The sequence below is a fragment of the Triticum urartu genome, chromosome 2A (assembly GCF_056163025.1).
Source record: "Triticum urartu cultivar PI428250 chromosome 2A, HENAU_Tu73, whole genome shotgun sequence".
Classification (NCBI taxonomy): domain Eukaryota; kingdom Viridiplantae; phylum Streptophyta; class Magnoliopsida; order Poales; family Poaceae; genus Triticum; species Triticum urartu.
The window spans coordinates 537,567,869-537,580,086 of record NC_141874.1 but is presented as its reverse complement, the minus strand read 5'-3'; the positions used below and the strand labels follow the sequence as shown (position 1 = coordinate 537,580,086).

The following is a 12,218-nucleotide window of genomic DNA, read 5'->3' as shown; positions in this document are numbered from 1 at the left end:
ACTTACCCTTTGAAATTATGTGTGATGCTAGTGATTATGCTGTAGGTGCTGTTCTAGGGCAAAGAGTTGATAAGAAATTAAATGTTATTCATTATGCTAGTAAGACTCTAGACAATGCTCAAAGAAATTATGCTACTACTGAAAAAGAGCTTTTAGCAGTTGTATTTGCTTGTGATAAGTTTAGATCTTATATTGTTGATTCTAAAGTAACTATTCAAACTGATCATGCTGCTATTAAATATCTTATGGAAAAGAAAGGTGCTAAACCTAGACTTATTAGATGGGTTCTCTTGCTACAAGAATTTGATTTGCATATTGTTGATAGAAAGGGAGCTGAGAACCCCGTTGCAGACAACCTGTCTAGGTTAGAAAATATTCTTGATGACCCACTACCTATTAATGATGACTTTCCTGATGAACAATTAAATGTTATAAGTACTTCTCGTAGTACTCGATGGTATCCTGATTATGCTAATTATATTGTTGCTAAGTTTATACCACCTAGTTTCACATACCAGCAAAAGAAAAAGTTTTTCTATGACTTGAGACATTACTTTTGGGATGACCCACATCTTTATAAAGAAGGAGTAGATGGTGTTATTAGGCATTGTGTACCTGAGCATGAACAGGAACAGATCCTACGCAAGTGTCATTCTGAGTTTTATGGAGGACACCACGCTGGAGATAGAACTGCACATAAGGTATTGCAATCTGGTTTTTATTGGCCTACTCTCTTCAAGGATGCCCGTAAGTTTGTCTTGTCTTGTGATGAATGTCGAAGAATTGGTAATATTAGTAGACTTCAAGAAATGCCTATGAATTATTCACTTGTTATTGAACCATTTGATGTTTGGGGCTTTGATTATATGGGACCTTTCCCTGCCTCTAATGGATACACACATATTCTAGTTGTTGTTGATTACGTTACTAAGTGGGTAGAAGCTATTCCAACTAGTAGTGATGATCATAACACTTCTATTAAAATGCTTAAAGAAGTTATTTTCCCGAGGTTTGGAGTCCCTAGATATTTAATGACTGATGGTGGTTCACACTTTATTCATGGTGCTTTCCGTAAAATGCTTGCTAAATATGATGTTAATCATAGAATTGCATCCCCTTATCACCCACAGTCTAGTGGTCAAGTAGAGTTGAGCAATAGAGAGCTCAAATTAATTTTGCAAAAGACTGTTAATAGGTCTAGAAAGAATTGGTCTAAGAAACTTGATGATGCATTATGGGCTTATAGAACTGCATATAAAAATCCTATGGGTATGTCTCCGTATAAAATGGTTTATGGAAAAGCATGTCACTTACCTCTCGAACTAGAACATAAGGCATACTGGGCTATTAAAGAACTCACTATGATTTTAAACTTGCCGGTGAGAAGAGGTTATTTGATATTAGCTCACTTGATGAATGGAGAACCCAAGCTTATGAAAATGCCAAGTTGTTTAAAGAAAAAGTTAAAAAATGGCACGACAAAAGGATACAAAAGCGTGAGTTTAAAGTAGGTGATTATGTATTGCTATACAACTCTCGTTTAAGATTTTTTGAAGGAAAACTTCTCTCTAAATGGGAAGGCCCGTATGTTATCGAAGAGGTCTATCGTTCCGGTGCCATAAAAATCAACAACTTCGAGGGCACAAATCCGAAGGTGGTAAATGGTCAAAGAATTAAACATTATATCTCAGGTAATCCCATAAATGTTGAAACCAATATTATTGAAACCATAACCCCAGAGGAATACATAAGGGACACTTTCCGGAACGTTTCAGACTCCGAAAAAGGAATAGGTATGTGGTATGGTAAGTAAACCGACTCCAAAACAATTTTTAAGGCAATATTTCTCCGTTTTAGAATATTTCGAAAAATAGAAAAATAAGTAGCAGTCCGGGAAGGACACGAGGGCCCCACGACGGTGGTGGGCGCGCCCCCCTACCTCGTGAGCACCTCGTGTGCCTTCCGGACTCTGTTTTCTTGCACGTTACGTATTTTGGTCGGCAAAAATCCATTATGTATTCTCCCGAAGGTTTTGACTCCCGTATCACGCAAACCTCCTCTGTTCTTGTTTCAAGCTGTTTTCTGTTAGGGTTTTCCAGGCTAAGCATCATGTCGTCTCCCTCCTCCAACAATGGTGACAACGGTGCTTGGCTAATGAAGATAGATCTAAAGAGGGAAGAACCCATGAGGGTCAACAAGGATGAAAGGATCAAGAAGGCCACGAAGGATCAAGCTCCAGCAGCAAAAGACACCCTTCAAATTGATCATAACCTTCTTACCCCAAGTGAGATCGAAGCTTTCAAGATGATTGAGTTAGCTCGTGTTCAAAACAAGTATCTCACACAAGAAAATATTTTGTTGAAGGAGCATATTGTTGCACTCAAGGGCATTATTCGCAAGCTGGAGGACCTCTTATGCTTGATGTGCGATTATCCGTCACCACCACCTTCTCCTCCAACAAAGAAGAATTGAGTATCTGGGTATGGGCACTCCCCTTGGCAACTGCCAAGCTTGGGGGAGGTGCCCCGGTATCGTATCACAATCACAACTCCTACCTTTACCGTTTTTCTTAGTTCGATCCTATTAGTAGAATCTTGATCTAGTAGAATAAAGTTTATGGCAGGATCTAGTTTTGAGTTTTGCTTTATAATCTTTCTATGTAATCGAGTCCGTGAGTTATATAATAAAGATTAGTGTTGAGTCAAGGGCTTGATTATTTTGCCATGATCTTGGGTGAATAAAAGAAAAGAGAAAAAGAATAAAAGAAACAAAAAGTTCATATTGATCTTATTGAGAGTAATGACTTCACATAGAAAGCGTATGATGATTAAAAGTTGTTGGGAATTGGCAGACATAGCTTTGGTCATTGTTGCAATTAATAGGAAGTAATAAGGAAAGAGAGGTTTTCACATATATATATATTATCATTGACATCTTTTATGATTGGGAGCACTCATTAAAATATGACATGCTAAAGAGTTGATATTGGACAAGGAAGACAACGTAATGAGTTATGTCTTTCTTATATCTGAGATAAAGTATGGTGTCATGGTTCCTCTAACTTGTTGAGCTTGCCTTTCCCCCTCATGCTAGCCAAATTCTCAGCACCAAGTAGAAATACTACTTGTGCTTCCAAATATCCCTAAACCAGTTTTGCCATGAGAGTCCACCATATCTACCTATGGATTGAGTAAGATCCTTCAAGTAAGTTGTCATCGGTGCAAAGCAATAAAAATGCTCCAAATATGTATGATTGATTGGTGTGGGAGGAATAAGCTTTATACGATCTTGTGATGTGGAAGTAATAAAAGCAATGAACTGCATAATAAAGGTTCATATCACAAGTGGCAATATAAAGTGACGTTCTTTCGCATTGAGATTTTATATATCCAACCATAAAAGCGCATGGCAACCTCTGCTTCCCTCTGCGAAGGGCCTATCCTTTATTATTATCTTCTACCTTATGCAAGAGTCGTGATGATCTTCACCTTTCCTTTTTCATTTTATCCTTTGGCAAGCTCAGCATGTTGGAAAGAACATGATATATATATATATATATCTAATTGGATGTAGGGGAGCATGAACCATTATTGTTGACATTACCCTTGAGGTAAAAAGTTGTGGGGCAAAACTATAATCCCCTATCTTTCTCTGTGTCCGATTAAAACTCCGTAACCACAAGTATTGCGTGAGTGTTAGCAATTATGGAGGACTAAATGATAGTTGAGTATGTGGACTTGCTTTTTAGCTCTGACATAGACTCTTTCCGATGTTATGATAAATTGCAATTGCTTCAATGACTGAGATTATAGTTTGTTGGAGCCCAATAAAGTTTATGATTTATACTTTTGCATTGTGAATAGATCATCACTTGAACATAAGTAATCATATGACAAAATCTATATATGTTGCTGTTATAAGAATAATCATGATGCCTTCATGTCCGTATTTTATTTTTATCGACGCCTCTACCTCTAAACATGAGGACATATTTATTGTTATCGGCTTTTCGCTTGAGGACAAGCGAGGTCTAAGCTTGGGGGAGTTGATACGTCCATTTTGCATCATGCTTTTATATCGATATTTATTGCATTATGGACTGTTATTTCACTTTATGTCACAATACTTATGGCTATTCTCTCTTATTTTACAAGGTTTACATAAAGAGGGAGAATGCCGGCAGCTGGAATTCTGGTCTGGATAAGGAGAAAATATTAGAGACCTATTCTGCGCAACTCCAAAAGCCCTGAAACTCCACGGAATGTCTTAAAAGAAATAAAGAAAAATCCACGCCAAAGATGAAGGCCAGGGGGCCCACACCCTGCTCACGAGGGTGGGGGGGCGCCCCCCTACCTCGTGGGCCCCCCGGTGGCTCTCCGATGCCCATCTTCTCTTATATGAGGTCTTTCGATGAGAAAAAAATAGATAGGAACTTTTCGGGACAAGACTCCGCCGCCACAAGGCGGAACCTTGGTGGATCCAATCTAGAGCTCTGGTAGAGCTGTTCTGCCGGGGATACTTCCCTCCCGGAGGGGGAAATCATCACCATCGTCATCACCAACGTTCCTCTCATCGGGAGAGGGCAATCTCCATCAACATCTTCACCAGCACCATCTCATCTCCAAACCCTAGTTCATCTCTTGTATCCAATTCCTGTCTCAAAGTATCGAACCCTAGTAGGTTGCTAGTAGTGTTGATTACTCCTTGTAGTTGATGCTAGTTGGTTTAATTGGTGGAAGATCATATGTTCAAATCTTATATGCATATTATTACCCCTCGGATTATGAACATGAATATGCTTTGTGAGTAATTACGTTCGTTCCTGAGGACAAGGGAGAAGTCCTGCTATGACTAGTCATGTGAATTTGGTATTCGTTGATATTTTGATAAGATATATGTTGTCTAGCCTCTAGTGGTGTTATGTGAACGTCGACTACATAACACTTCACCATTATTTGGGCCTAGAGGAAGGCATTGGGAAGTAATAAGTAGATGATGGGTTGCTAGAGTGACAGAAGCTTAAACCCTAGTTTATGCGTTGCTTCGTAAGGGGCTGATTTGGATCCATATGTTTCATGCTATGGTTAGGTTTACCTTAATACTTTTGTTGTAGTTGCGGATGCTTGCAATAGAGGTTAATCATAAGTGGGATGCTTGTTCAAGTAAGAACAACACCCAAGCACCGGTCCACCCACATATCAAATTATCAAAGTATCGAACGCGAATCATATGAACGTGATGAAAACTAGCTTGACGATATTCCCATGTGTCCTCGGGAGCGCTTTTCCTACTATAAGAGTTTGTTCCGGCTTGTCCTTTGCTACAAAAGGATTGGGCCACCTTGCTGCACTTTATTTACTTTTGTTACTTGTTGCTCGTTACAACCTATCTTATCACAAAACTATCTGTTGCCACTTATTTCAGTACTTGTAGAGAATACCTTGCTGAAAACTGCTTATCATTTCCTTCTGCTCCTCGTTGGGTTCGACACTCTTACTTATCGAAAAGACTACGATAGATCCCCTATACTTTTGGGTCATCAGAGGCCGCGCCGGAGCTGGCGGCGGCAAGCAGGGCGCTCACTCAATGCACCGCGACGATCGCCGAGTACGCCAACACCACCGCCTTCATCCTCGAGCTGGACGAGGAAGGCGCCGAAGTGCCGCCCAACTGGTTCGGGCTGAACCCGGAGTATGGGGAGGACTCGGCGGAGGAGATTGCCTCCAACAATGAGGGTGAATACAAAGAGGATGAGGATGACGAAGATGACATGCCAAACGATGAAGCAGACGGTCGGCCTCAGCCCGACCAAGTCTCGACCAACGAGTCGCGTGTCAGTGAGCCGACTACCACTGGTGCTGACCAGGCCGAGACCCACCAGTCGGCCGCTCCACCACCCGGCACCTCAGCCTCCGCCGACCCGTCAGATCCGCCTGCTGCGCCTCTGGCCTAGGCCGCCAGCTTATCTTTCTTTCATGTTCTTGTAGTCATTTGCACAAGTATGTTAAATTCACCCAATTCCACCCACTGGGGGTGTGCTCAAACTCTGTTGAATGCTGGCCGAGGGCCTTATGTAAATTAATTTATTCGCACAAGTCTGTGCATTGTCGAGTTCCACTTTGCCTTGCTTTTCTGTTCTGTTTTGGCTTTTTCCTTTTCCGTCTTCCCTTTGGCTACCGCCCTGCCAGCCGGACAGCCGCTCTGCGGTCTGTGGCTGGGTCAGGGACTTATCAGTTTTTTTAGGATAGACAAGTACATTGGCCACCTAGAACGTAGCAATTTAAGTGAGAAGCCGACCGTCTGACTGCTCAACAGCCGAATGGTGAGGCAAGGAGCCGGCTTGGCCTATGCCGATTTTCTTTCCTTAGTCATTTTTCGTGTGGACACCATTTCCCGCCTTTAGCTCTTGCCAGCCGGACAGTCGCTCTGTGAGCTGCGGCTTATGGCAAGAGAGGGCTTAGATGTCAGCACACTATTTGTCCGACTGCAGGTAGTATCAACAGAGGACAAGGCGGCAAGCCCCTGGGCCAACTGGTCGGACCCGGTGCCAGGCGGAGGAAAGAATAAACACATTCATAGGAATAATCTTATCATGTAGATAAAAAGGGTAGCCCCCGAGTGCTCCTTGAGGGACCCAATGTCTTTGCTCTTAATACAAAAGGTAGCGGGGTACATACTGCATTAACTATAAAATCATCGAAGGAGATTTGCATTCCATGGGCGCTCTGTCTCCTTGCCAGAATCGTCCCTTTTGCGCCCTAGGCTTCTGCGTGTTGATGAGGTAGTAGGAGTCGTTGCCCAAGGCTTTGCTGATGACAAAAGGGCCCTCGCACGGGGCCGAGAGCTTGTGTTGGCTGGCTGTTCGCTGGATCAGTCGGAGCACAAGGTCGCCCTCTCGGAAGGATCGAGGCCTGACCTTCTAGCTATGGTAGCGACACAGGCCCTGCTGGTAGATGGCGGACCGGCTGAGTGCTAGCAGCCGGCCCTCTTCCAGCAAGTCAACGCCGTCTTCTCGTGCTTCCTTCGCCTCCGCCTCCATGTACATGGTGACGCGAGGTGAGTCAAACTCGATGTCAGTTGGGATGACGGCCTCGACCCCGTACATAAGAAAGAAAGGAGTGAAGCCGGTTGGTTTGTTCGGCGTGGTCCGGAGACTCCAAAGGACGGCCGACAACTCATCGATCCAGCAGCCGGCCGAGCGCTCTAGCGGCTCGACCAGTCGGGGCTTGATGCCGGACAAGATGAGGTCGTTTGACTGCGGATGGGCAACAGACACTAAGTCCAGTCGGATGCCCCGCGTCACGCAGAAACGGGCCAAGGCTCCTTTGGCAAAATTTGTGCCGTTGTAGGTGATGATGCTGTGTGGTACACCGTACCGAACAGTCATGTTCGTGATGAAGGCCACGACAGTCAGACCATTCAGCTTCTTGATTGGTTTTGCTTCAATCCACTTGGTAAACTTATCCGCGGCGACAAGCAGATGGGTCATGCCGCCATGTGTTGTCTTGAATGGGCCCACCATGTCCAGCCCCCGGACGGCGAAAGGCCAAGTGAGGGGGATGGTCTTGAGTGCAGAAGCCGGCAGGTGTTGCTTTGAGCTGAAACGTTCGCATCTATTGCACTTCTTGACCAAGTGCTTGGCGTCATCCAAAGCAGTCAGCCAGAAGAAACCATGGCGGAAAGCTTTGGCGACAAGGGATCTGGAGGCCGCATGGTGGCCGCACTCGCCTTGATGAATATCTTTGAGGATTGCTCTACCCTTCTTTGGCTCTACGCAGCGTTGGAACACGCCAGTCACACTGCGCCTGACAAGCTCTCTGTTCACTATTGTGTATGCTGCTGCCCGGTGTTGCACCTGCTGGGCCAAAATTTCGTCAGCTGGTAGCTCTCCGCTTACCAGGAAGTTAAGGATGGGTTGCGCCCATGATGGTGCTTCGACCACTGTCATCACGGCCACTAGTACCATGGCGGTTGGGTTGGGAGGCGGCGGGTTGGAGCCGGCTGCCGCTTGTTGCGTTGTTGAAGTCCCCGGGCTGCCTGCTGCAGCCCCCGGGCCGGGTGCGACTGCTGCAGTCCCCGAGTCGCCTGCCGAAGTCCCCAGGCTGTCTGCCGCAGCCCCCGGGCCGGGTTCCGAAGTCCCCGGGCTGGGTGTGACTGTTGCAGTCCCCGAGCCACCTGTCGAAGTCCCTGGGCCGGCTACTGCAGTGCTCGAGCAGGATCTAACTATTCCGGGAGCAGGCGGCACGAAGATGGACTCTGATTTTGGTGAAGGCTTGATAGATGGCTTGCGGAGGCACTGGAGGGAGATGCCGACTAGTATTGCTTATCGGGTGGAGCCGATCTATGCCAGGGCATCTGCTTGCTCGTTGTCGGCCCGTGGCACGTGAAGGAACTCGCACCCGTCAAAATACGTGCTGATCTGCTAGACGAGGAAGCGGTAGCTCGCCATGTTTGCATCCTTGGCGTCCCAGTCGCCAGATGACTGCTGGACCACCAAGTCCAAGTCACCGTAGCAGAGCACTCGGCGGATGCCAATTTCTTTGGCCAGTCAGAGCCCTTGGACGAGTGCTTCGTACTCGGCCACGTTGTTGGAGGCGGCAAAGTGAATTTGCAGCGTGTACTTGAGCTTGTCGCCTTTGGGAGAGGTGAGGACGATGCCGGCTCCCAGACCGGTGCACATCTTCGAGCCATCAAACTGCATCCGTCAATGAGTGGAGTCCGGCGCTGGCGGTAGGTACTGGGTCTCGGCCCAGTCGACGAGGAAGTCGGCCGGTGCTTGAGACTTGATGGTGGTGCAGGGATCGTAAAGGATGGTGTATGGAGCCAGCTCGATGGTCCACTTTGCTACCCGTCCTGATGCATCTCTGTTGCCTATGATCTCAGCAAGCGGGGCGGTGCAGACGAACGTGACGGAGTGCTCTTGGAAATATTGCTTGAGCTTCTTGGTGGCAAAGTACACGCCGTAGCACATCTTCTGGTAGTGGGGGTAATTCTGCTTAGTGGCGGACAATACTTCACTCAGATAGTAGACGGGCCTTCGGACCGGCTAAGGTCTGCCGTCTTTTGGGCGTTCGACGATGATGACTGTGCTGACCACTCGGCTGGTGGCGGCGATGTAGAGGAGCATGGGCTCCTTAGCAGCCGGAGCCGCCAGGATAGGCGGCGTGGTCAGCGTCTTCTTAAGTTGGAGGAAAGCTTCATCCTCCTTGTCGTTCCACTCAAAGCAAGTTGTTTTCTTCATTAGCTAGTACAGGGGCAAGGCCTTCTTGCCCAGTCGACTGATGAAGCAGCTGAGAGAAGCCAAGCACCCGGTGAACTTTTGGACGTCCCGCAGCCGGGTCGGTCTCTGCATCCGCTCAATGGCCTTGATCTTCATAGGGTTGCACTTGATGCCGCGTTCTGAAACAAGGAAACCAATGAGTTGGCCGGCTGGGACTCCAAAGACACGCTTCTCTGGATTAAGCTTGATTTGAAAACGGCGCAGATTGTCGAAGGTCTCCTTGAGATCTTCCAGGAGGGTGCCACGCTTCTCTGTCTTCACCACAATATCATCTACATAGACGTGGGCATTTCTGCCGAGTTGCTTGAGGAGGCACTTCTGCATGCAACGCTGAAACATGGCACCAACATTTCTCAAGCCGAATGTCATTGTTAGGTAGCAGAAGGCTCCGAATGGTGTGATGAAGGCGGTCTTCAACCGATCGCCCAGGTTAAGTTTGATCTAGTGGTAACCAGAGTAGGCATCCAAAAAACTCAACAGCTCGCATCCGGCCGTGGACTCAATCACTTTGTCTATCCTAGGCAAAGCAGACGGATCTTTGGGGCAGGCTTTATTGAGGCTAGTGTAATCAATGCACATGCTCCACTTGTTGTTCTTCTACGATACAAGGACCGGGTTGGCAAGCCACTCCGGGTAGAACACTTCCATGATGAAGCCGGCAGCTAGCAGTCGGGCTATCTCTTCACCAACAATTCTTCTATTTTCTTCTGACAGGCGGCACAGGGGTTGCTTGACCGGCTTCACATCTGACCTGACATGTAGCTTGTGCTCGGTGAAATCTGTCGGAACACCCGGCATGTCTTTTGGATACCACGCAAAGATGTCCCTGTTCTCACGGAGGAAATCGACGAGCTCGCTTTCCTATTTGCTGTCGAGGTTGGTCCCTATGACAGCGTACCTCTCCGGGTAATCCGGGTCCAAGGGGATCTTCTTTGTTTCTTTGGCTGGCTGGAAGGAGACCTAAGCTTCCGACTCCTTGGGGTCTGGCGACAGGTCCGGTTTCTTGCCGGCCATGGCCACTACCCGGTCAAGGAGCCCCTTCTCGGCAACAATCACAAGGGACTCAGCCAGCCGACTACTGGCAGGAGCGCGCGCGGCTGACTTCTTGTAGTTGCCAGTGACGACAATTATGCCCTTTGGACCTGGCATCTTCATCTTGAGGTAGGCGTAATGAGGCACCGCCATGAACTTGGCAAGGGCTGGCCGACCCAAAATGGCATGGTAGGGGCTCGCCAGGTCAACCACCTCGAACCAGATTGGCTCGCGGCGGAAGTGATCTTTGTCTCCGAAGAGAAGAGGACATCTATCTTGATCTTGCCAATTGGTGAGCAGTAAAGGCTGGGTACTATGCCGTGGAAGATAGACCGACTGGGCTGCAGATGCTTCTCTTTGATGCACAACTTCTCCAGGGTATCACGGTAGAGGATGTTGATGCTGCTACCGCCGTCTATCAGAATTCAGGAAAAGCGACAGGCTCGCCTCTCTGTTGAAAAGGCGGCATCCAACACCAGCTCGGCTCCAGTTGATGGGCTTCTCAGACCAGTGCATAAATTCTGGGGGCTTCAGAGGTGACAGCATTCACCTCATGGTGCTGCTGGCACCGGCTGTGCTTGTTGTCGACCACACTAGTGAAGACGACATAGGCTCCGTGTTCTTCGAGGAATTCATCTTGGACTGCGCCGACTGGACGGACCGCCGGCTGCTGAGGAGGCGGTGCTGGCGGCCTGCTGTCTACTACACAACCTTCTTCTTGTAGACGTTGTTGAGCCTCCAAGTGTAGAGGTTAGTAGGACAGTAGAAAATTTCCCTCAAGTGGATGACCTAAGGTTTATCAATCCGTAGGAGGCGTAGGATGAAGATGGTCTCTCTCAAGCAACCCTGCAACCAAATAACAAAGAGTCTCTTGTGTCCCCAACACACCCAATACAATGGTAAATTGTGTAGGTGCACTAGTTTGGTGAAGAGATGGTGATACAAGTGGTATATGGATAGTAGATAATAGTTTTTGTAATCTGAAAATATAAAAGCAGCAAGGTAACTAATGATAAAAGTGAGCATAAACGGTATTGCAATGCTAGGAAACAAGGCCTAGGTTTCATACTTTCGCTAGTGTAAGTTCCCTCAATAATACTAACATAATTGGATCACATAACTATCCCTCAACATGCAACAAAGAGTCACTCCAAAGTCACTAACAGCGGAGAACGAACGAAGAGATTATGGTAGGGTACGAAACCACCTCAAAGTTATTCTTTCCAATCAATCCGTTGGGCTATTCCTATAAGTGTCACAAACAGCCCTAGAGTTCGTACTAGAATAACACCTTAAGACACAAATCAACCAAAACCCTAATGTCACCTAGACACTCCAATGTCACCTCAAGTATCCGTGGGTATGATTATACGATATGCATCACACAATCTCAGATTCATCTATTCAACCAACACATAGGACCTCAGAGAGTGCCCCAAAGTTTCTACCGGAGAATCACGACAAAAACGTGTGCCAACCCCTATGCATAGGTTCATGGGTGGAACTCGCAAGTTGATCACCAAAACATACATCAAGTGAATCACGTGGTATCCCATTGTCACCACAGATACGCATGGCAAGATATACATCAAGTGTTCTGAAATCTTTAAAGACTCAATCCGATAAGATAACTTCAAAGGGGAAACTCAATCCATTACAAGAGAGTAGGGGGGGGGAGAAAACATCATAGGATCCAAATATAATAGCAAAGCTCGCGATACATCAAGATCGTATCACCTCAAGAACACGAGAGAGAGAGAGAGATAGAGAGAGAGAGAGAGATCAAACACATAGCTACTGGTACATACCCTTAGCCCCGAGGGAGAACTACTGCCTCCTCGTCATGGAGAGCACTTGGATGATGAAGATGGCCACCGAAGAGGGATTCCCCCTCCGGCAGGGTGCC

The 12,218-nt window shown here is 46.9% G+C and overlaps 1 protein-coding gene across 1 annotated transcript; it reads right to left on the bottom strand.

The window, feature by feature from the left end:
• Nucleotides 1-5,973: 5,973 nt before the first annotated feature.
• On the bottom strand, nt 5,974-9,241 carry LOC147985788 (uncharacterized). Its single transcript, XM_087541739.1, has 5 exons — nt 9,095-9,241; nt 8,849-8,992; nt 8,086-8,296; nt 7,377-8,037; nt 5,974-5,980 (listed from the first exon to the last, which is right to left on the bottom strand). Exons 1-5 carry the CDS (start codon nt 9,239-9,241, stop codon nt 5,974-5,976), a joined length of 1,170 nt encoding a protein of 389 aa, XP_087397865.1.
• Nucleotides 9,242-12,218: the final 2,977 nt, after the last annotated feature.